This window comes from Thermobia domestica, chromosome 9 (assembly GCF_964235325.1).
Source record: "Thermobia domestica chromosome 9, izTheDome1.hap1.1, whole genome shotgun sequence".
Classification (NCBI taxonomy): Eukaryota; Metazoa; Arthropoda; class Insecta; order Zygentoma; family Lepismatidae; genus Thermobia; species Thermobia domestica.
Window position 1 is genome coordinate 282,732,627 of NC_137462.1, and position 24,490 is coordinate 282,757,116.

General features: G+C 36.7%; 2 protein-coding genes across 2 annotated transcripts in view; both read right to left on the reverse strand.

Moving 5' to 3' along the window:
- Window positions 1–7,294: 7,294 nt before the first annotated feature.
- LOC145661225 (zinc finger MYM-type protein 1-like) lies at window positions 7,295–21,354 on the reverse strand. The gene is made up of 2 exons (XM_081726683.1): window positions 21,090–21,354; window positions 7,295–8,235 (listed from the first exon to the last, which is right to left on the reverse strand). The coding sequence occupies exons 1-2, from the start codon at window positions 21,352–21,354 to the stop codon at window positions 7,295–7,297; spliced, it is 1,206 nt and encodes a 401-aa protein (XP_081582809.1).
- Window positions 21,355–22,871: 1,517 nt separating this feature from the next.
- LOC145660729 (uncharacterized) overlaps window positions 22,872–24,490 on the reverse strand; it is a 122,877-nt gene continuing 121,258 nt past the window's right edge. Inside the window, exon 3 of the mRNA XM_081726130.1 lies at window positions 22,872–23,423. Within this exon, the coding sequence (XP_081582256.1) occupies window positions 23,366–23,423 (58 nt within the window). The 3' untranslated portion in view covers window positions 22,872–23,365. The remainder of the gene's footprint in view (window positions 23,424–24,490) is intronic.

A 24,490-nucleotide genomic window follows, 5' to 3' on the forward strand; every position in this document is an offset into this window, starting at 1 on the left:
CCCAAAAGTACCAAAAGAGTAATAAAAAACTGTCAAGATTTGTCAATTGACTGGTGATAGGTGGTAATGAAAAGTAGGATGGTATAACTCGTAGTAGAATTCTGTGCTCACATATTTAATCTATAATATCCCCAATTATTCAATATATTCAGGATTTTTTAAATAATATATTCTAATACTATGTTAGTAAATGGTAATGGAAATAGTTATAAGTGACAGAATATAAACATGACTGAATTATTAAATACAAAATAATATAATCATAAAACAAGTGCAAAATCTGGAAACAATATTAAAAAAAACAAGCAGGAGAGAAATATTCTAGTGCTTAACTATTAATTGATATTTCGGCAAAAGCAGCGGGATAGATCGTATATTATCACTGGAGAGAAACCGAATGTTAAAGTCAATGGGGCTAATTGTAGGAAGAAAAATCTAATCAAATAAAACCCACCTAACGTAAATTCAGGCAGGTGAGAAACTATGAATAAACTTAACCATATGAGAAATTGCGCAGGAGAAACACCAAAGGCGAGAACCGAACAAAAATTTTCTAGAAAAAAGAGGCTACATTTAAAAATCGCATCGGTTATATTATTATTTGCAATTTTTGCAATATCAGCTCATTGTTACGTTTTGTACGTAGGCCTAAATTTGTCTCTAACTGTATTATTAGGAGCATTACTTCAACTATTCCATCTAATTACAGTACGCGTTGATACTACGATAGTATAAGTGTAGGATAAATTCTGGATTCTTGATTGTTACGTTTCCGTTGTGAGTTGTAGTTTCCGTTACAATTGTATCCCTAATCCTTTTTCTATCGTGTCCTTTGTTTAAAAATGAATAATAATAAAAAAAATATGCAATGATAATCGTGATCCAGTTTTATTTGTTTAATATATCCCAGATTATAATGATCTAAACACACACACTAACGGGAAAGGGGGCGAAGCAAACAGAAAGAATGATTATGTAAATGAATGTCAAAAATAGAACTGTATAAATCACGATTGTTTGAAAAGGGGCCCCAACGTACTTCACTGGCCCCGGGCCCCACTTTGCCTTACGCCGCCACTGTGTGTGGTATAGCCCCTTCTCACTCTCAGGCACTCAATTAACTTCATTATATACGGATATCACAAAATCAGTGAGGTTCGTATCCAATTTTGGGTTATAATGTCTATTTCGAACTAAGGCGTCCCTATTGACCAACATTAAATGGTTTTGAAAATTAGAAAGTAAGGAATTTTAAAATGTAAATAATTACCTAAATTACTTCTGATTGCTTTGAACCTGACGGAACACAGTGGTAATAAAGCATGAGGAAGAATGTTAAAAAATTTAGATTTTTCTACTCTCATTAAATCACATTCATCCTCGAACTTTTCTAAGAAGGTGCTGGCCGGGATGTAATCCGACTTTCCACTAAATTTTGTTAGAGATCTAATTTCACTAACCCTTTGGGAATCCGATGGTACAATTTGTACGATACGGGTGTTTCATGGTACATTGCGTTATAGCTCTCCTATTTGAGCTTTTTCGTCCGGTTTTTGTTTTTCAAGTCCAGAGGCATTGTAGAAGACGATACGTATTGTTTCACACCTTCATGGGTCGAGACATAGGAGGTGATGACATAATTCTAAAAAATATATTTTCTTTTATTAAGCCTATGTTCATTATTTCTTGGCGGGCTTATTTTTGCACGTAGAAGATTAAAATTTTGCACAAACATTCCGTCCACTGAGTAGTATTTACCAGATTTTTTTTTCAGATTTCTGCGTGAAAACAGGGGGGGGGGGAATCCAGAGGGGGGAAATTTTGAAAAAGGGATATTTTTACCAAAGAATCCCTTTCTTCGGGTTTTCCCGCCATAGATACATGATGGAGACATGTGAATGGTACCGCCTGAAAGGCAGTTCTATTCTGAAGAGGATAATGTGCTAGCCATGATCTTAGGGTAATTAGGGATATCTCAGGGAATTTTTACAAAATATCCTTCTGTATACGGGAATATGGGACATTGTATATATTTTTTTTGGCGGGCTTACTTCTGCACCTAGAAGATTGAAATTGTGTATAAACATTCAGCCCACCTAATAGTATTTATCAGATTTTTCAGATCTCTGCGTTAAAACAGGGGAGTCCAGAGGGGCTAAAAGTTGAAAAAGGGATATTTAGACCAAAAAATCCTTTTTTCCCGGATTTTCCCGCCTTAGATACATGATGGAGACACGTCAGTCATACTGTCTTAAAGGCAGTTCTATTCTGAAGAGAATGATGGGCGAAACATGACCCTAGTGTAATTACGGATGTGTCCAGGAATTTTTATCAAAATATACTTCTGTATAGAGGAATATGGGACATTTTCGGTATTTTTTGGGGGGCGGGCTTATTTTTGCACCTAGAAGATTGAAATTGTGCACAAACATTCAATCCACCGAGTAGTATTTAACAGATATTTTTCAGATTTCTGCGTTAAAGCAGGGGGGTTCAGAGGGGCTAAAAGTTGAAAAAAGGAATATTTAGACCAAAAAATCCCTTTTTTCGGGATTTTTCCGCCTTAGATACATGATGGAGACATGTGGATGGTACCGCCTGAAAGGCAGTTCTATTCTGTAGAGAATGATTGGCGGATTATAGTCCTAGGGTAAATAGAGATGTCTCAGGAAATTTTTTACCTCAGATCATGGTGTTTTGCGGTAATTTGGAGGATTGTGGAGATTCATGATAACATTTCTCCCGCCCTTAGTATTCAAGATAGAAACTTGAAATTTGGCACACACGTTCAGTCTACCAAGTACTATTTATCAGATGTTTTACGTTCACACAGGGCCGTTCCAGAGGGACCCAAAGGGTGAAAAAAATCCCCTCAAATTTTCCCTTTGACATCACTTTTTCCACTCCTGGTATATGGTATGAGCATGCAAGTGGTACCATTTGAAAGCCAGCTTCATTCTGAAGAGAATGAGGTATGAACCATGGTCCTAGGATAAATAGTGACGATGCGGTAGCTGCTTGACTGAAAGTCTAAAAAAGTGCCCATAAAACCCCGGATCCCTTAAGGGCTAAATTGAAAATGATTACTTTTATTAGTATGCTTACAATGCTTAGAATTTACGGAATGTTTTCCTGGCGGTGAGATGAATGATTTCTTCTTCCATATCTCTTCACTGTCGTCCTTCTCGGAATATCCTCCGGATGAATTACTATCTTCCAGTACAACTTTGGGTTCATATGGAATAAGTTCGAAGTTGACAGCCGGAACTGGATCACCATTTTGAGTGCTAAACTTCTCTTTGATCGCATTTACATCTTCTTGCAATTCCCTGATCTGATTAGCATGCTCATTAACTGAAGTTTCCACAACTTCTACCGAACTTTGTACGTCAGTAAATCGATGTAAAATCTTTTTCATCTTATAATCTGTTTGCTCTAACTTTGAATGTATTTGTTGGTTTATTTGCTCCAATTTACTATCCATTTTAGTGTTGATTTGATTACAAACTTAGCATTCATCTGTTATGCTATTTGCTCTAGCTTGGTATCAGTTTTTTGTTTTGTTAGAAGTGACATTTGGTCCATGTTTTGTTGTTGCTGCTATATTTGATGACCAAGCTGTCTTATAAGATGAGCCACGTTCGTTGGTGAGTTCGTACCTGGTAGTTCTACATCACCACCTTCCTCATTTATATTTTCTTTTCGTGCAACACTCATTTTAATGTTTCTATAAATCCTTTTCTTACTTCTAAGTAAAGTATACTCTGTGTTGAACGCTATGTTGAGACTGCTTTACTAAACTTCAAACTAATATAAAGGTAATCCTGGTCGGTAAACCATCTAAAATGTAACGATTAACTTCTTATATTTTATACTTTACACGCTACATTCAGCCCAAGTCCGAATTGTAATATAAGTTGACACAGCTAAATATAAGAGCTTCTGCTTGCATGCATTGAGAATTAGACACACCAAATACAGAACACCATTAACTTCTTATTCTCAAAACCTTCATGAAACTTATTATTATGTTCATAGGCGCCTAACACATGTAAACAGTAGGGGGGCAAAATTGGCCAATAAAGAATTCTATAATAATAATAATAATAATAATAATAATAATAATAATAATAATAATAATAATAATAATAATAATAATAATAATAATAATAATAATAATAATTATTATTATTATTATTATTATTATTAAAATAATCATTCTTTGTATCATTGGCTTTGAGGATAAGCATAGCTTCAATTTTTATTTGTATGTGTGGTCTACAGCAATCATGATTGCTGTTCGTACGAGAAGATGATCACTGTTGAGCGCCAAATTGGGAAGGAAGTCTATTGGTGGAACACGAAAAAAACAGGAAAATCTATCAGTGAGGAAGTCTATTAGTGGAACACGAAAAAAACAGGAAAATCTATCAGTGAGGAAGTCTATTAGTGGAACACGAAAAAAACAGGAAAATCTATCAGTATATTTTCTCACAGTTTAGACCGATTGTACTCTCTAAAAATTGAAAGTGGATTCGCTTGAGCGGAAACCAAGATCATTATCAAATTGCGCTACGAAAGACCCTAACGAAGAAAACACATTATTTTAAATAAATGTTCTGATAACAATGACATTAAATTGTGCCATCAACAAATAAATTGCGCTAACCTCAATTACTAGTGATTTTCGGTTGATTAAAATTTTCGACATCTTAATGGGAACATTATCCGAAAACATTGGGAGATTTCACAGCACAACAAAACCCTCCTCACGGAACTCTCTTAGCACACAAGGCATCGATAATTCGATGAATTTCACAACAAAAAATACTCGACCAAAAATCAAAACAATTTTCCCCTATGAACAGCAATATGGACAACCATTGCTAATCGAATTAGGAATGAATTTTGCCTTTTGAAAGCATTAAACAAGAACGAACTAATTATATACTAAATCACTGCATTGCTCTACCACGGTAAAAAAAGTAATATGTTTACTTCTTACTTAAATTTAAGGCTTCTTTCTTGAAAATGATCATTTCCTGAGCTTGTAAAAATATATATAAACACCAAATGTTCGAAATATTTAAGATACAGTAGAAGCTGTTTATACATAAAATAGTGGTTTGGGTACAAAACCTCGAGGCCAGAAGCTCGCGGGGACAACCTCGCGGCCCAAAACCTCGCCTGGCCAAAACCTTGTCCCCCAAAACCTCGCCGGGCCGAAACATCGCTGGCCAAAATCTCGCCTTGCCAAAACCTCGCCGGCCAAAACGTCGTGGGCCAAAATCTCGCGGTGCCAAAATCTCACCTGGGCAAATCTTCGCCACCCAAAACCTCGCGGGCAAAAACCTCTTCATCCAAAACCTCGCGCCCCAAAATATCGCCATACCCAAAATCTCGCCTGACCAAAACCTCGTTGTAATGATCTCGCGACACAGACTCTCGCCTGGTCTAAATTAAGCGAGACGTAGTGTCGCCTGTGAAGAAATGTCGTCAAGATAAAACTTCTTCACGACGATTTCTTCAATGTAGAATGTTCTATATATTACTATATGTATATATTTAGTAATAACACATAATTACATTAAAATAATGATAAAAGAAATTCTAATGCATGCTTTGGAAATATATATTAAATGACTGTGTTTGTTACATTATACCTCTTGAGCCATCCTACCGATCTCAATCAAATTTTCAACATAGATAAGGTTCGAGCCTAGGATGTCTTTTATAATTTCACTTTGTCGGCACAACAAAAGGGAGGGGGAGGGGGATATATATATATATATATATATATATATATATAATATATATATATATATATATATATATATATATATATATATATATATATATATATCAAGAGCCGTAGCTGGAGATTTCGGCGCCCGGGGCGAAGTAGAATTCGGCGCCACTACTCTCACCACACCAAGCTCTTCCTTCCTTTTTTCTTTTTACTTTTAAGAAAAGCAGCAGATATTGTTATACTACACTGAATTTTTATTAAGCTGCAGGCGAGATTTTGGCCCACGAGGTTTTGGCGGCGAGGTTGTGGCCACACGATGTTTTGGGTGGCGCGGTTTTGGCCCGGCGAGGTTTTGGCAACGTGAGGTGTTAGCCCGGCGAGATTTTGTCCCGCGAGGTTTTGGCCAGGCGAGGTTTTGGGCCGCGAGGTTGTCCCCGCGAGCTTCTGGCCTCGAGGTTTTGTACCCAAACCACTATTTTATGTATAAACAGCTTCTACTGTTTCTTAAATATTTCGAACATTTGATGTTTATATATATTTTTACAAGCTCAAGAAATGATCATTTTCAAGAAAGAAGCCTTAAATTTAAGTAAGAAGTAAACATATTACTTTTTTACCATGGTAGAGCAATGCAGTGATTTAGTATATAATTAGTTCGTTCTTGTTTAATGCTTTCAAAAGGCAACCCAAAAAAGTCACAAACTATATCACTATCACTTGCAGTTTCCAACACACCACATATACACAATAGTGTTTGCTTCAGAAACAATCAAATGTTTTTCTGCGGATTTCTGTCTTTAATAGCAATTCATTTGCTATATCACGCAGATTTAATTTGTCAAGTCTTTCCTGGTGAATCCGAAGAACAGCAACATCATTAAGTCTACTCTGAGTCATAGTGCTTGTAAGATTAGTTTTTAATCGATGCAGAGCTGAAAACGTTCTTTCAGCAGTAGCCATTGTAGTGGGTAAAAGTAAATGTAGTTGCAGCAAAGTTTTAATTTCAGAGAAGAGGTATGACATATTTCCCATGCTACTTAGGATATCTACGACGTCTTGCACTGAAACAAAATCTCGTTTATAACGACATCACGGAACATTTTTTAGCTGAACTCGAAGTCTATTTCGTCCAAATCATCGTTATATGTATCAAGTACATATCTCAGTTCTTCTTCATATTGTATATCACATGCGGCTTTTACAAAAAGTTTCTTTGTGTGTAAGGCTGTATTCACGTCCTGTTGGTCATACCGTCTTTCTCACCACAAACTGCATCTAATAGTCTATACCAGATTTCTACTTCATATAAGTGTTTCAGATCACTAAAAGTATGGTTTGGAGAGCCATCGTCCAGTCGTCTCGGAATTTTTCGCTGACGCGGCAGAGTTGGTTCTTCCACGCGTGACAACTCTCTTTTTGCCGTAGCATTAGTCCAAACCCTGTCAAAATGTTCATCTGTTCGAAGATTAGTGAGAGTATCTCTTGTTCGTTTCGCTGCGTCAATAGCCTCGGAGACATAGCAGGATGTTGTAGAAGTTCACTCAGTTATTCACAAAGCTCAAATACAATCTTAGCGGCCTCCATGGAGAAAAATGTTTTAAAATCCTTCATGTTACGCATCAAGCCACCAGCGACAGACACATCTGTACTTGTATCATCATCATGTATATTTTTCAGGGTTTCCAATAACGGCGCGTAGTTCTTCAGAACATTGTCAAATGACAGAGCTTTTACAGTCCATCTGTTCGGACATAAACGTCTCAATAAGACACTTGAAAAACAACTGTAATTAGTTTCCGACAAGCCCTTCTGAATATTCGTAAAATTAGCAAAACGCTTCGGTGACTCACGTATTAAATTTACAAGCGCACGCACGAATTCAAGAACATCTCTAATACAAGGAATTTGTCGTGCTCCCCACTGTAGAGCTAAATGTAAAGAGTGGGTAGTACAGTGAATATAGAGCACCTTTGGTTGCACTTCTTTTATTTTAGCTTCGACTCCAGAGTAACAACCGGACATATTACTAGCTCCATCATAACACTGTCCCCTGCAGTTTTGTAATGATAGATCCATTCGTACAAGCATATCTGCAATCACTGCTGTTAATGTAGATGCATCCATTCCTTCTACTTTATAGAAACCGATGGAATCAGAGTATACTTCGAATGCTTCACTTACATAACGAATATACAAGCACACTTGCTCCTGACGCGAAATGCCTGAAGTTTCGTCAACAATGAAAGAAAAATGCTTTTGCCGTTTAATATCAGATGCTATCCCACGAAGAACGAATTGCGCAAGAAGTTCTAAAATTTCATTTTGAATGTCATGGCCGAGCCATTTATCTCGACGATGAAGCCACTTGCTTAAATCTTCGGAATTCTCTGATCTCAACTGCAGAAGCTGGTATAAGTTTCCTGCTTCCTCAGAATGTCTACGTAAAGCACATCCCTGTCTCGCCAGATTGCGAATTGAGGAAACACCTTAAGAAGAGCATTTTCGACATTTTGGGGTATTTGTTTGTTCAATTTACTGTTCACATTTACTTTTTCACTAAGGACTAATTTTAATGCTGCTTCTCGGTGAACATGAGAATTTTCGTGACAAGAAAATTTTTCAAGTGCTTTTTTTCAGTTCTTGAAGCCATTTTTAGTAAACCCTTCGTCCATATTTTTTTTGAAAACGAAAGATTTTTCTCCGTAGCTTTAATGCAAGTGAAACAAAACACCCGCTCTGGCAATGGATCCCAATTAAGCCAAGGGTAGTTATCGAACCAACAAGTCTGAAAGCATCGGCGTACTTTACCAAAATACACTTGAGGGAAAGAAATATCGCATGGTTGATTGGGAGCACTAATATCTTGCAATTTTATAGTGTCATTGTCTACGTGCGATGTGTTAAACAGCTGTTGTTTGTCAGACATATTATCGACATTTGAACTTTCCCGTCTCGATTCCACACTTACACTAGAAATACTATCTTCACTGTTGATACAAGATGATTCACCAGTTTCGAGTGTACTGTGAGAGCACTCATGCGTGAGGAGTTCTCTCCACTTCTTTTTGAACTGACACTACTACTGCCACTGATTTTTTTTAAAAAAATACTTCAAGAGAGATATTTTCTCTCGACTCAAACACACACCACAGTTTATGATATGATATTAAAGAGCACCAGCCGGACCCCCATGATACAGAATTACAGACATACTGTCCCAAAACTATGACAACTCTCTTGCATTCTTTTTTGTCTAAATTTTTAGAAAACTATAAAGATACTTCTTTCACGTGATTGCCCTAAGGGGAGATAAAAGAGAAGGAGGGAAGTGAGAATGATTCGTAGCCTTCTTTCCATCCACATGTGCAATTATACGAATATAATCCAAGGCAGCAAGATGTACTGGTTCTTTTACCGTATACTTGCTTTGTTCGGAAGTTAAAGATCAACAGATAAACATGGACTGTCACTTGATAGCACAAGTGCCCACCCTCCTCCTCTACTTTTTCTGGCTTCATAAGACACCGGCAGACCCCGTTTCTACCATGTTCTTTCCAAGGTTACTAGAAGGAAAGGGGCTATACGCACAGACGCTTCGCTCCTCGTTTTGCGTGACGTCACCAGCGAGGAGCAGCAAGTAGGTATAGAGGTGTACGAAGCAGCCAGAAAGTCTTTTTTCTTTCTTTATGCATAACATTTTCGCTGTCACAACATTCTCCTACACACAAACTTCAAATAAATAAATAAATAAATAATAAATAAGCCAGCAATAAATAGAACATCTGAACGCAATTTATATTATGGAAAATTAACGATGTACCTGTGTTGCATGATCATTTATTTATTTTTTGATTAGATAGATAATTTTTGAATTATAATTACATTTTAAATGTATTTATATCTGAAATGTTACTGTCAATGTATTTAAGCAAAGTTTTACCAGGGCAATCTGATATTTCCAGTGCCTGGAGTTAAAGTAATTGGGGAACCAATGATAAGGTGAGTTCCACACTTTGTGATTACTGATAGGAATATCTCAATAAATACTTAAAACCATGGATATTAATAATAATAATAATAATAATAATAATAATAATAATAATAATAATAATAATAATAATAATAATAATAGACGTCGATGCATTCAGTTGCGGAAGCCCTTTGATGCCTAGCAATTTATTTTGTTCAATATATTGCACTCAGGCTTAAAGTTTAAAATTGCCAATTCATATCTTCTCCACATGATTATTAAAACGGAACCCATCCGTGTTAAACGTCATGTCGATTATCCATCACAGATTATATTTAATGTACCCAATGTTGACGCTATGATTGCACTTCGTGACATTAATAGTACACAGTCCGTATTTGGTTTATATCTAAATATTTGTATGCTCACTAGTGTTACGAATCGAGAGAGACGAGACGAGAAATTTGGTTTTCTCGTCTTGTAGAATCGATTTTCGGAAAAAGCTCTTTTCGTCTCGCCTCGAAGTTTCTCTAGCCTCTTGTATAAATTTGTGTACAAAATTTGTCCTGACTTCCTAAAGTCACGAGAGATCCACGAGGGATGAGATATAACAACATTTAAACGATATTTATTATTGGAGTTTATTGTGTAATGTCTTGTGTATCTTTGCATTATCTTCATTGTGTTCTTACAATCACTTTATCAATTTATAGTTTCTCTTTTAAAACGATGAACCATGCAACACTAAATCAGTGTTTAAGGTTTAATACTTGGGTGAACTCGTGTTGCCAATGAGACTCATGAAGTTTCCCATCTTGCCTCGAAAACGAGACGAGAACTCCCATATTTTTAAATTTAAACGAATTTAAAAGATTCTTCTCGTCCCGAATTGCAGACGAGACAAGACATTTCTCGCCTCGATCTCGTCTCGTGGACAATGCTAATCTTAGCAATGAGTTAGAAATAGTTAACCTGCCAGTTTTCCTCAACGGTCAAACTCTTCCATTCTGGGGTGCAAGGCGTGGGGCAACAGTCCCACCTGTTCTAACACACGACGTTCCGGAGTTTTACTCTGATTTCTAAATCAAATAAACATCTAGAGGACTAATAAGCAGAAAAAAATATCGAAAAATAATTTTAAATTATGAACTTCATGCATACATAGAAATTTATGAAAATGAATGAGGAAAATAAACTTACTTTATTTTACTTTGAAATCGGGAAATCGGCTCCCCCTAGAAAAGTTTCTTCAGGTGCCTATGATCCTGACTGAGGACCTTTGTCTTTTCTTCACTATTTTGGCATGGAGGAACTAAAACTATCAATTAAGTATGAATAGTGCAAATCAAAGGTGTATACATGCATAAAGAAATCGGTTGATTGTGCAATTGATAATAAGTTAGAACAACATTTAACTCTAAAAGAAACCGATGAAATATAAGTGTCGTGGTTAATATTAAACAAACTGAAAATAGTTTGAAAAATGTATCGGTAAATATCGGTGTTTATTTGCCAATGCCGATACCGATACTCCCAAAAATGGCTGATATTACCGATACCGATATATCGGTACATCCCTAATTCTATAATGTGGAACACTTGGAGATGAAAGACAAATACACGTAAAAATACATATGTACACAAGTATTTAAGTTAACACTATCATGCAATATTGCATGTCTGTACAGCCAAGCCCACTTAAAGAAATCTTCCGAGATATAGACCTTTCCTCTATTAAATAATATTCGTCCACGTACACCACTAGAAAGGAAAGCAACACAATTCAACATACCAAAAACCCAACATAAATAAAGAATTGTTTGTGGTCTTACTAGCAAATCTTCGCGCGCCAACCAGACGACAAGCTCTAAGTTCCTCGCTGGTGACGTCACTGTGAAGAGAGCGTGAAAGTAGAGGTCCGGGACAAAGGTGCCCTGGTTCTTTCTTCTACTGCGGCACGGAACACCTTGAGGATGTGATTGACAGGTTATTGTACCAACTTTTCCATCAGCAGTTGTTTTAATCCTCCACAATGTTTTGGACATGCGCATTTTAAAACAGACCTAGCATTAAAAGAATACTGGAATCTAGCTCTTTGTATCGATGGTTCACCAAAATCTGAGAATCCACGGCGGCGGATCCAGGATATGATCAAGGGAGGGGCTAAACCATATTTTGCCGTTTTATCCAGTGTAAAGCAGGATTGAAGCCCATTTTATCCAGTGTATACCTCGGCGTCAAGGGGGGGGCTATAGCCCCTATATCCCTCTCCTTGGATCCGCCAATATATATATATATATATATATATATATATATATATATATATATATATAGAATATATATATATATATAGATAGATAGATAGAGAGAGAGAGAGAGAGAGGGAGAGAGAATTAAATACGATAAACACTTAGCAATTTATTTCAGTGCTTTGTATTTGAGAGGTAGTTTTCCCTGAAATACTTTTTGGATATTGTTTGGTGCTCCGAAAGTGCGTGTGTGTGTGAGGGGGGGGGGAAATGCTATGTTTGACCTCCAGTTTGGGAAGTGAGGGACAAGTGACCCCTTTTGCCCCATGGCTCAGGCGACTATAATTATGTTGTCATAGCAACCAAACAAAATATCTATCTTCTTTTTAACAACTCACATTACCTGATTATCAATATAAAATCAACAATATATATTATTTTTCTTTCTTCTTTTTCTACTCAACAGATTGTGTACTTTTAAGCACCGTTGCCCAAAATAACTACAAGAAAATGGGAGTAATTTATAGCAGATATACAATATCGTTGTAACCACATAGTCCAATATGATTTCGATATTGCTTGTATGCTTGTGTTAGCGGTGACGTTTTAGAAGCTCGTTATATGCTTTGAAACCTATGACGTGATGACCATCGTATATTTGTCTAGTGTGTTGTTATAATCACTATGATGACGCTTGCGACTTTCAATTTGTAAGGATAAAGTTGGAATACGCTTTTACTCCTTCTGTCGCTCTTCTCGCTATTGTAGGCCTACTTGCCGTGGCACTACTGTTAGCAATGAAGTATATGTCATTATCAATATTAGGAATATCATTGTTTGTTTGGTTCTGATAGTATCCATTTCTAGCCGGAGCTTACATTTTACACGATAAACGGAACAAAAAACACGCAAATGGTTTATCTTCTACACCATATTTAGGAAGAAGAATTTGTCGTATCGGTTTCTCAAGCAATTTTAATACAATAGCAAGGTTGATAACAGCCACCGTCCCATCTACCACTTCACTCCACAAAGATCTTAGCAAAATCTGACTTCAGATAGATTACACTGTCTCAACTCGTGTAGACAAGAAAGGCCCAACTCGACAAGTGAACTTCCTCTCACAGACGTCTGGAGAAGTGTGAAGAGAAGCAATGGGAACTCTAGCCCGGACCAGGGGTTAGCCCCCAGTTTTTTGACTGACAAAAATATTTTAAGCTATCATTTATATGTTTCCAAAGTTTATATTAGGCTCATCATATACCTATCATAGTCTGGGTTCTTGCTTATCCCTGTTTTAACTTCTATACCACCCACTGAAGACAAGCGAATACCATCCATAAAATATAATCTTCAATATGACCTTTCGTGAGATTTTGGGGTAAAAATGTATGTTATAACACATACAACATGTTGACAAAGGTTGGTGGGAGGGGGAAACATTATGACGTGGTAAGGTGTCGTTCGCCATCTTGGAATCAACCTGTTTATTTTAAATTGGAATATATGGTCCTTGACTTATTAAAAAAACATCCAAGTTTGAAGGGAAATCCAATGATAAAGTTATTTTTCTAAAATCTGCAATGGTTTTGAAGTTATGAATGTAATTAGGATAGGTTGTTATCTTTTAGACTTAAATTTTGTTATATATGGACGGAAACTGACTGGGCCTTATGCAGAGTCGTTTTGACTCATGGTTAGTGCCATACTAAAGAGTTCGACTAACATATGATTCCTGCAGTAGTGAGGCCTTTAGTATGGTGCTAATTATACTTCAAAAGGACTCTGCATAAGTCGGACTCTCTCTCTCTCTCTCTCTCTCTCTCTCTCTTTTTTTGTAAGTAGGATGGGATGTTAACTCGAGAGGAAAGAATCAAAATTATCCTTTTGGCTAGAGGACGCAGTTCAGCAATAAGAGCAGCCATCTTCAATATGCAACATCTTAATCGCGAGCCGTGACAGATACAGCTGTACGAAAACTAGCCCACAAATTCAGGGCAATGGAAAATCTTGATGATTTAGCTGGATCAGGACTACCACGGAGCTGTGTCGGATGTATTGGTGAATAGTCCTACGTTGAGTGAGACATCTATCAAGTTTTACACAATGTTAGCGAAAAAAAGTGTTCAAAAAATGTTGAAAATTAAAAAATGGCACCCTTACATATTCCGGCTGAAAATAAAAATTGCCACATGATGATTCTGATAGACGAATTGAGTTTTGTGAGTGGGGATTTGTGCAGATAGCTTCTGACACGGTGTTGTGCTCATAACATTGTTTTTAGTGATGAGGGAAATTTTTATGTAACAAGTGAGATTAAGCAAAATGCTCGGCACTGGGCTAACACAAATGCTAGTTGAATGCATCAACGATACAAGATACAAGTAAGGTAATGGTGTGGTTTGGAACAGTGGCGGATCCAGAAATTGCTTTTGCGGGGGGCTGGAACAAAATAATTTTGAAAAACAGTGGAACTTATTTTTACTGTTCAAATTTGATAGTAATATACAATACACTTGCATATAGTTAAAAATAGACTAGTTCATGGAACCAAGGAAGTGACTAAATCTGACATGCTAGCTCATCTATTTAAAAGGTTTATTATATTAATATTCTTACATTGTTCAGTGTGTCTTATTGTAATATTCTTTCTGTATTCTTAATGAGTTAAGATTAAAAAACTTCTTCGGGAGACACATGAAATGCTTTGTAACAAAGAATACATATCACAAAGTTCACGACTAAACCAGTTGAGAAAGCTCCAAGAATATTACCAGAACGAACTTAAAAAGAAATAATATTTTCGAAATTTCTATGAAATTGTGTATTATATTTATTTGATTAAATTGAATAGATAATACACTTACATAGTTGGAACCTGCGGATTACAGAATCTATTGGATTAGCTATATTGAGCTGTCACTTTTTTTTTATCACCGTATACATACTAAAAATGCAGATATAAACAGTGGCCGCCAGTTAATGATTGCAACTAAAATGTTCACCATCCTCTTACGTATTGATCAATACCGATATTGTCTTTCTATGAGTCACCGTTCCCGAGATATTAGCCAAAAAATTTCTGATTTTAGGAGATTTAAGGAGTCATATTTCAAGAACCGTAAGTCATAGAGAGATTATACTGGTGTTAATCAGTATCTAAAATGGTGATTAACATTTTTTTTGGTACCAAATAATAACCGGTGGGCTGGGGTCACTCGCCAAAACACACTTCAAATGTTTTTTGCATGGGAGTTTCGGATATTAGGGTATGGCCATTCCTAGTACAGAACGAAAGTTCGCACAATCACTTGATGTACTTCGAGACAGTACAAAATTTCTTCAGTTATCATCACAAACAAAAGTTCTCCACTCCTACTCTATAGGTGTCTGTTTACAAATTATTTCGCGATTTGGCTGTTAAGGTCATCGACACCCGTAATTGAAAAGACCAGCAGTTAATATCCAAAGCCAAACACAAGAGGAAGCCTCGATCGTCCATTCACATAATTCAGATGAAACCTTATTTATCGCTTCATCACAATGCTCTGCATTTTTAGTGTTAATGACTTCAAACTCGTCTTGCTCTGATATTTGGGGGGTGCTTCAGCCCCAAAGCCCCCTTTAAATCCGCTACTAGTGTGGAATATGGGGCGAAAAACATTGGGCCTGTCTTCATTAGTAGTACCATTACGGTATCCGGGCTCGATCCGTGTACCTTCCCGATTGGGATTTTTGTCCCTGTGAAGGGCTTAGCCATTCTATTACGGTCCTGGGTTCGATTCTTGTCTGTCCCTGTTCGGCAAAGCCATTCTATTACGGTATCCGGGCTCGATCCGTGTACCTTCCTGATTGGGATTGTTGGCCCTGCGAAGGGCTTAGCCGTTCTATTACGGTACTGGGTTCAATTCTTGTCTGTCCCTGTTCGGCAAAACCATTCTATTACAGTACAGCATTGCGCTGCCCGGTACGCACCATCCTTAACCGGCCACCGCGGAGAACTCTCTACTCTTTGCCCCCGAATAATATAGCTTCGCACTATTTCATTGAGGGGTTCAGAAAGTTCGTCCCCGCGACAATCGTTCAAGGGAGGCACGATACTCCTTACCGTAATGGTCCAGATTCGGACGGAATCACCTGGGAGGAGACCTAAGGCGTGTTATGGAAAATAGATGAGAGCATCACCTACTTTCATGGATTGATCACAAGTAATTCAACAACCACGTTCTCGTCTTGTCATGCAATCTGTAAAAAGGATGAACTGAAAAAACTACATATTATAGTGCCGTTTATTAGAAATGAATAAACGTACCTGTAACAAATATGTTTCTTACATTACGTTGCCCCAGTTACGTAGCGAATTCGTAAATATGCTTTAATATTACCCACAAGAACAGTTTTAGTTCACCATGGCGCGCCTATATTCGTGATCACGTTTATAAATAGAAACACTAAGTATCCGACGAATCCACTCGCAGAAATTGTCCTTTCTTCCAATTCGAGGAATTTAATAAACAGTCTTTCCAGGCAAACGTGATGACAGCATTATGTTGTGATTTTAGTTGAAGAATTAACTTGTTCTGACATTTTTCGTGTTAATCGGTGATCAGGAGCCCATTACCTTCAAATGCACCTTGCCAAGTCCTTTGTTTCACTCGTAATCTCGATCACGCCCCCTTGTCGTTATAAAATATTACTTGGGGCTGATTTACTTTAACAACGACTTGCACAACACTTACGAAAAATACTAGTTTCTACATCATTATTTTCACAGATCATTTATGGAGCTTCAAAGAAAGCTGTAGTTTTTCTAAAACATAACATAATTTAAATCATTGAAATGCTTTCTGGCGTCGAGATAAAACTATGATCAGCGAAACTTGCCGAGTCATACTTCACACACACACACACTAACACCAAAACCAACTATTGCGTTTCAAAACTCTCCATTCTTTCCTTTTCTTCTACTCTGTCTTTTAGCACCACCAGGCGGCAGCACAATCAATGAGAAGCATATACCACACAAAGCGTACAAATTCAGATGAACGTCACATAATGCACTAACGCAGAATTTGCGTTTAAACGAAAAGTATAAGCAAAATTTTGGTACAGTTACATTGGTGGTCGAAAGGAATGTACGTGCACCATTGAATAATGGTAAACGTTCAAGAACCCTGACTGTATTTTCACTTCAATGATCATCACTGTTCCAAGGTCAAGATGAACTCTAGTTCACTAGGAATTTTATAAAAACTTTCGTCGGGTGACACTTCATCAGATGTAAAATCTCATTTAACGTAGAAAAATGACGAACGCGTGGGGCATTTATACGCATACATAAAAGTTTATGGGGCTTTTATATGTAAAGTCCTTTTTTTTTTTACATTCGGCATCGTCACTAAATTAAACATTTATACGTGCATGACTCACAATTGATATACAAATAATTCTCATGATATACCTTTGATATTTGAATTACAATATTGCTATATGCGCTCTTATTATTAAAAATAACACAAACATTATACGAAATTATGGCATTATTTAAACATAAAATATTCACATTACTTTACGATATTATGCAAAAAACTATAGAACATGAACAAATAATCATTATGAATTACTCAACTTTTAAACAAATAGATAAAACAAATATTATTTGAATCATATATTTCAATATTCCACAAAAGGAAATAAATAAACTTATTCCACACACGTTATACTTAAATATCATAAATGACGAAGTATGCGTGCGATTCTTACGTTATTCTGACAAAAGTTACGGAAAACAAAATCGTTACTCACAAATACAAGGATTACACATCATTCAAATATAATCACTACAAGAAATAAATTTATTACCACTCTTTTGTACTGTTACAATAAGAGTGAGGCCGGATAGAAGTAAGTCTGCCACACTTTTACGCTAATAAGCGCCTATCCACTTAAAATTATAAGTTTCCCTTCCCCATTATACATTTATAGTTTCATCCCACCCCTTTGGAATGGCAACAAGACCTTTTAGTGAGGTAGGAGTATAAAACAACATAGAAAAGTGAACCCAAAGGTTAAAAATAAATGAGGGGGGGGGGAGTTGCCATTCATAATTCAATACTCGTGTTTTTGTTACAGTACTCCATTGACACACAAAAACTTACTCTCACTCTAATAAAATTAGAGCTTATCATCGTTTACATTAGTAATAGTACATGAATGCTAAACTCACCTTATACAATTGGTGGTTTAAGATCTTATTGTTAGTTTCAATAACTTGTCGCAAAGTATCAACAAGACAATACAATAATTCATGTAAACGAGTTTTTAACTCATATTTCTTTTACATATGAATACTAATGAACAACATTTTCATACATATCAGTATTTAGATAATAATCATGTCCGTGACTTTTTTTTTTTACATGTCACGTCTACTTAGCTTAGGATTCAGCAAGTGATTTAAAGCTAATATAAGAGCACGATACCGACAATCTAGCCTATCATTTAAATATTGCAAATATGTGTCACATTTTAATAGCTCTTTCAACAAGAACTGAACATTAAACTTATTACTTTCGCTCTCGTTGAAAACAGATAAACTAACTTTCGTTATATTCAAAGAATTCACATTTACTAAAGTTTCAGGTTCACAAGAATCCAATTTTTCACTACTTTCTTTTACAGAATCAAATTCTTTTTCATGAATATGTTTCTTAGCTAATTCTAACCAGATGTTCCTAGTTTTCTGAGTGGGTCTCCACACTCTCATACGATCAATAGAATGTACACCACAAGATTCTCCGGTTAAAGGATCTACAAGTTCAAATACTTTGTCTGAAATTTTACTTTTACAAAACAGGGGACCGTTGTAAAGCATGAAAAATTTGGGAATCTTTTTGTCTACTGCTGAACTCAAATGTGATTGCAACAAGAATACCAAATCGTTTTCTTTTATTTTATATTTTCTTTCTTGGGATGCATTATATTTCTCGTTTCTTTTTCTAACTTTTTCACCTCTGCGGTAATCAGCCATTATCAGTTTATTTTCCCAATTTACAGGTTCACTTTCATCATAGCTTTCATTTGTCACAAAGCCAAAATGCTTCAACACAGAATAATTTGCTTTTACATTTAAATGAAGACTAGCAGGGCTGACACCTAAACTACTACACACAGAATAATTCAACAAAATGACAATTTGAGGTATGTATTTCTTTACGACGATTACAAAAGTAATTTTAAAATTTCGACAATTCCAAAATCATTGCAAATATCACATTCCAAATAATCAATCCAGCGGAAGGTAATAATCTACTTAACTTACGCCTACTTTCGGTTTCTCTAACTCGGGAGTAATTTTGTACGGTTTCATTTGCCAAAACATCATGTATGTGAAATCGCAAATGATTAAGTGGTTTCTAATCATGACTTTACTTTTAAAACACACCATATTTATACATGCACTTTGTTTCTCAACACTGCAGATGGCAACATTGCATAAAATACTGCTCTTTCTTTTGCATTTTAATGCACTGAACTGATTAACTTTCACTTTATTAGCATTAAATTTTGCATCTTTTAACTTTTCATTCGTTATGGCAACACTACGTCGATACTTGGATCGCATACCAAGTTGTGAATTAGAACACTGATTCATGTTAGAAGATTGATTCACTAACTTTTGAACTATACCACAATCTCCACAATTTCTCCTTTTCTTTCGAAAACTTTTAACACGCTTTACTAGTATTTTCCGAAATTTCAATCGATCACTAATTTGACTTTTCATTTTAAACTGGTTTTTTCGATGCAACTGCATGTTTGGGTTTTTTCATTGCAATGACGCAATTAACATTCGGTTTTTCATTAACAAGCATTTTTGACCTACATTTTGTTTTGCATTTTTTATTTTTGGCTCTTACCAGTGCGTGTGATTTACTCAATAGCCTGACGGACGTTCTTTAAAAAACTTTACAATTCTTACTAAATGATCTGCGGTCTGCACCTAATGTAACAGCTGATTCAATACTTAATGATCTACTATGGTCGCTAGATTTCAAATTACTGTTATTCGTGCACGAACTTTCGGAAGACAATTCAGAGACATAAACAGAATCATTTTTGCGTGTACCATGCTCTATCATTACGCTACGATGGCATTTAAATCTTTTTTTAAGATTGGAACGCAGGACCTTGTTTGAGAATTTATGAAAGTTATGCAATAAACGGAATAAATTTTTCACTTTCTTACGGACTTTATGCAACTTTCGTTTATTTTTCTTACTGTTTTTACTGCAAGCTAGTAAATGAATACGCTTTTTGACAAGTTTGCTGTACATATGCTTTACGCTACTGAAAATTTCACGACAAACTAGACTCTTTTCTTTCCATAAGACAAAGTTGTTACTACAATTGGGAAGCTTACTGAACTCAGAACTATTATCTTTGGTTTTTGAATGTATAGACATCGTGCATACGAGTACAAAGAAAGTTATTCGTTTGACTTGCTTAACTTGTACTTGATTGACTACTAACTCACAACAGTGCAGATTACTTTCAACATGACCTAGTTTAACAATCGTTACATTAACAAAGTAAAAGCAACTAGTGCGGACGGGAATACATTCTAATTTACTAAGCGGTACACTACCTAAGATACTTTGAAGTGTTTGCGATAACAAGCTACCAACGGGCATTGAGGTCTCTTTGCCTCGAATTTCTTTACAATAAACGACGACATTAGTGCTGTTCTTCGCCAAACGGTATGCACACAGCTCATGAATGTTATTCAACCCTTCACACAATTCACAATTTTCTTCTACCTGTCACTTTTCAACTATTTTCGGACTAGGTGTGTCAGCTACAGCAATCTGACAACAAGAACTTTCGTCAATAACTAGACTAGGAGTGTTCCCATATTCTTTATCTGTACAAGTACTAGTAACTACAACACTATTTACTTCATTACTTTCTTTCTCTTGTGACTCAAACTTATCATCTAACTCTATCGAAAATCGTTTACCGCTATCTGAACCTGCACGATTGATTTCGTCTACATTTCTTTCTAAGTTTTTTTTTTCAATTTAACAGGATTCCTGCAAGGTTGATACTCCAATTGTAATACCGCCAAAACATTTTTCTAACTGTTGTTTGGTTTTGTTATGACATTTTTCTACTTGTTGGTGGATTTCAGTGTTTAAATCATTAATAACATCGTTGATTTGTTTGGTATCACCAACAACACCATTAAGCGTTAGCATTTGTCGTTTGGTGTCATTGACAGCAAGATTAAGTGATTGCATTAATTGTTTGGTGTCACTAACAGTATCATTAATTTTATTAATAGCTTGAAGCAAAGTTTGCAAGCTTAAATTCTCACTTTTCGCCATAACTGCACGTTACAAATACACAAACACAATAAACACCAATAATGCTTTCGAGTTAGCGCATATAGCATATCATGAGAAATGAAACCTGTCAAGTATTACAACACCTAGATCCTCTCCCAGATGCTACATCCGTTACGAATCAGTTAGTAAATAATCCGTCCCTGAGAGGGAAACGCCATTCTATTACGGTATCCGGGCTCGATCCGTGTACCTTCCCGATTGGGATTTTTGTCCTGTGAAGGGCTTAGCCATTCTATTACGGTCCTGGGTTCGATTCTTGTCTGTCCCTGTTCGGCAAAGCCATTCTATTACGGTACCCGGGCTCGATCCGTGTACCTTCCTGATTGGGATTGTTGGCCCTGCGAAGGGCTTAGCCGTTCTATTACGGTACTGGGTTCAATTCTTGTCTGTCCCTGTTCGGCAAAGCCATTCTATTACAGTACAGCATTGCGCTGCCCGGTACGCACCATCCTTAACCGGCCACCGCGGAGAACTCTCTACTCTTTGCCCCCGAAGAATATAGCTTTGCACTATTTCATTGAGGGGTTCAGAAAGTTCGTCCCCGCGACAATCGTTCAAGGGAGGCACGATACTCCTTACCGTAATGGTCCAGATTCGGACAGAATCACCTGGGAGGAGACCTAAGGCGTGTTATGGAAAATAGATGAGAGCATCACCTACTTTCATGGATTGATCACAAGTAATTCAACAACCACGTTCTCGTCTTGTCATGCAATCTGTAAAAAGGATGAACTGACAAAACTACATATTATAGTGCCGTTTATTAGAAATGAATAAACGTACCTGTAACAAATATGTTTCTTACATTACGTTGCCCCAGTTACGTAGCGAATTCGTAAATATGCTTTAATATTACCCACAAGAACAGTTTTAGTTCACCATGGCGCGCCTATATTCGTGATCACGTTTATAAATAGAAACACTAAGTATCCGCCGAATCCACTCGTAGAAATTGTCCTTTCTTCCAATTCGAGGAATTTAATAAACAGTCTTTCCAGGCAAACGTGATGACAGCATTATGTTGCGATTTTAGTTGAAGAATTGACTTGTTCTGACATTTTTCGTGTTAATCGGTGATCAGGAGTCCATTACCTTCAAATGCACCTTGCCAAGTCCTTTGTTTCACTCGTAATCTCGATGACGCCCCCTTGTCGTTATAAAGTATTACTTGGGGCTGATTTACTTTAACAACGACTTGCACAACACTTACGAAAAATACTAGTTTCTACATCATTATTTTCACAGATCATTTATGGAGCTTCAAAGAAAGCTCTAGTTTTTCTAAAACATAACATAATTTAAATCATTGAAATGCTTTCTGGCGTCGAGTTAAAACTATGAACAGCGAAACTTGCCGAGTCATACTTCACACACACACACTAACACCAAAACCAACTATTGCGTTTCAAAACTCTCCATTCTTTCCTTTTCTTCTACTCTGTCTTTTAGCACCACCAGGCGGCAGCACAATCAATGAGAAGCATATACCACACAAAACGTACAAATTCAGATGAACGTCACATAATGCACTAACGCAGAATTTGCGTTTAAACGAAAAATACATGAAGCAAAATTTTGGTACAGTTACAGTACCTCGGATGCTGCACAATACAGTGTGTGTATAAAAGAACTCCGGGGTTTTGAGGCAAAATGTTTTAATTAAGTAAAAAACGTACATACTTGTGTTACAAATGATTGGCAAGCTTACATTTTCAAGTTTTGTTTTTAACAATTTAATAAAGTTCAATATGAGCCCCGCCGGGGTGTTGAGGCAAAATAAGTAATAAAACGTACATACATGTGTTATACATGAGTGGAAAGCTTACATTTTCACGTTTGTTTTAACAATTTATTAACGTTCAATATGAGCTCCGTGAGTGGCATGGCACACATCGTAACGGTACTCTATCTCTTGAATAACACATTGAGCCTTTTGTTGTGGCATCACCATAGCGCGAAGCGCAACAATGCACACGGCACTTGTAGTGATTCACTGACTACCGCAACCGCTACGTCGTCTCAAAGTCAACGCTCCGCAGCGCTGCCACCTGTTGATAAAAATATTTCCAATTAGTATGACAAACATTTTGAGCTAGTCGTTTCAGAGAAATTAACTAAATTTTGCTCTCTTTTATCGTTAATAATATATGCATTTTTAAAAACCCGGAGTTCTTTTATAAACACCCTGTATAAAGATATGTATGAAAACACTGTTCTGCGGTTTTTGTTGAGAGGGAGGGACATTTCTTTAATTCTAGCAACAAGATGGGGCACCAAAGCATTATATCGTAATGTAATCTGATGACTCACTGAACAGTTTCTCGGTGCTGGATAGGACGACGTGGACCAGCTGAGTAGTTACCAATGTCCCCTACCTAACTTCGTTGGAAGTTTATCTTTGAGGGCGCCGTTTAGCTATTGTCTACCAGTGTAAACTTAATGGCTACCTAAAAAAGAGAATAAATACGGCCTGTGAACAAATATCACAGACTTTGCTTCGCAGAGTGCACGAGCACTAGTTCGCGCGGTTAAGTGACGTACATATAACATAATAGTATTGTGGACACCATGTCGAAATTTTTGGGCCCCTGGAATGCGCCGCCCGGGTACTCACATTACCCCGCCCCTGCGGTCCCGTTGTATCACGTCATGAATTACTAACCCAGGCGTTAAGCCCTTTCAAGTTTGAACTTGGGATTACATACTATCCCAGTTCTCATCTAATAGTTAGACAATCCTAAACAATAGACTCGATACGAATGTCGGTCATTTGAGACGTTCTATATTTCATTCCTTCTTACCTTCGATAGCGATGGGAACTGAACTCCCATTTTAACGCTCTCAGGAGTGTAATTATTAATCTCAGTGCCATCAAAGAACTATAGAGTCGACACTAATATCAGTAGTTTTATTTTTAAATGTCAATTTCTTCCCATCTTCTTAGGGGTGCTAATTAGAAAACGGCATAAGAAGTGTCGCCAATCAATTTAGGTACCACGAAAACTATAGATTTGATACAACTATCAGTCGGTTTTTTTTTCTCCTGTAAATATTCTTTCCCCCGGGGTTTACTAATAGAACCTGAAGTAAGATTAAACAGCATTAGTAGTGTCGC

Excerpts from the sequence above, each read along its gene's own strand:
- LOC145661225 (XM_081726683.1), bottom strand. The coding sequence starts at position 21,354 with ATGGCGAAAAGTGAGAATTTAAGCTTGCAAACTTTGCTTCAAGCTATT. Across the intron at positions 8,236-21,089 it reads GTTAGAAAAATGTTTTGGCG|GTGTTTCCTCAATTCGCAAT; the intron begins GTATTACAATTG and ends GCTCTTCTTAAG.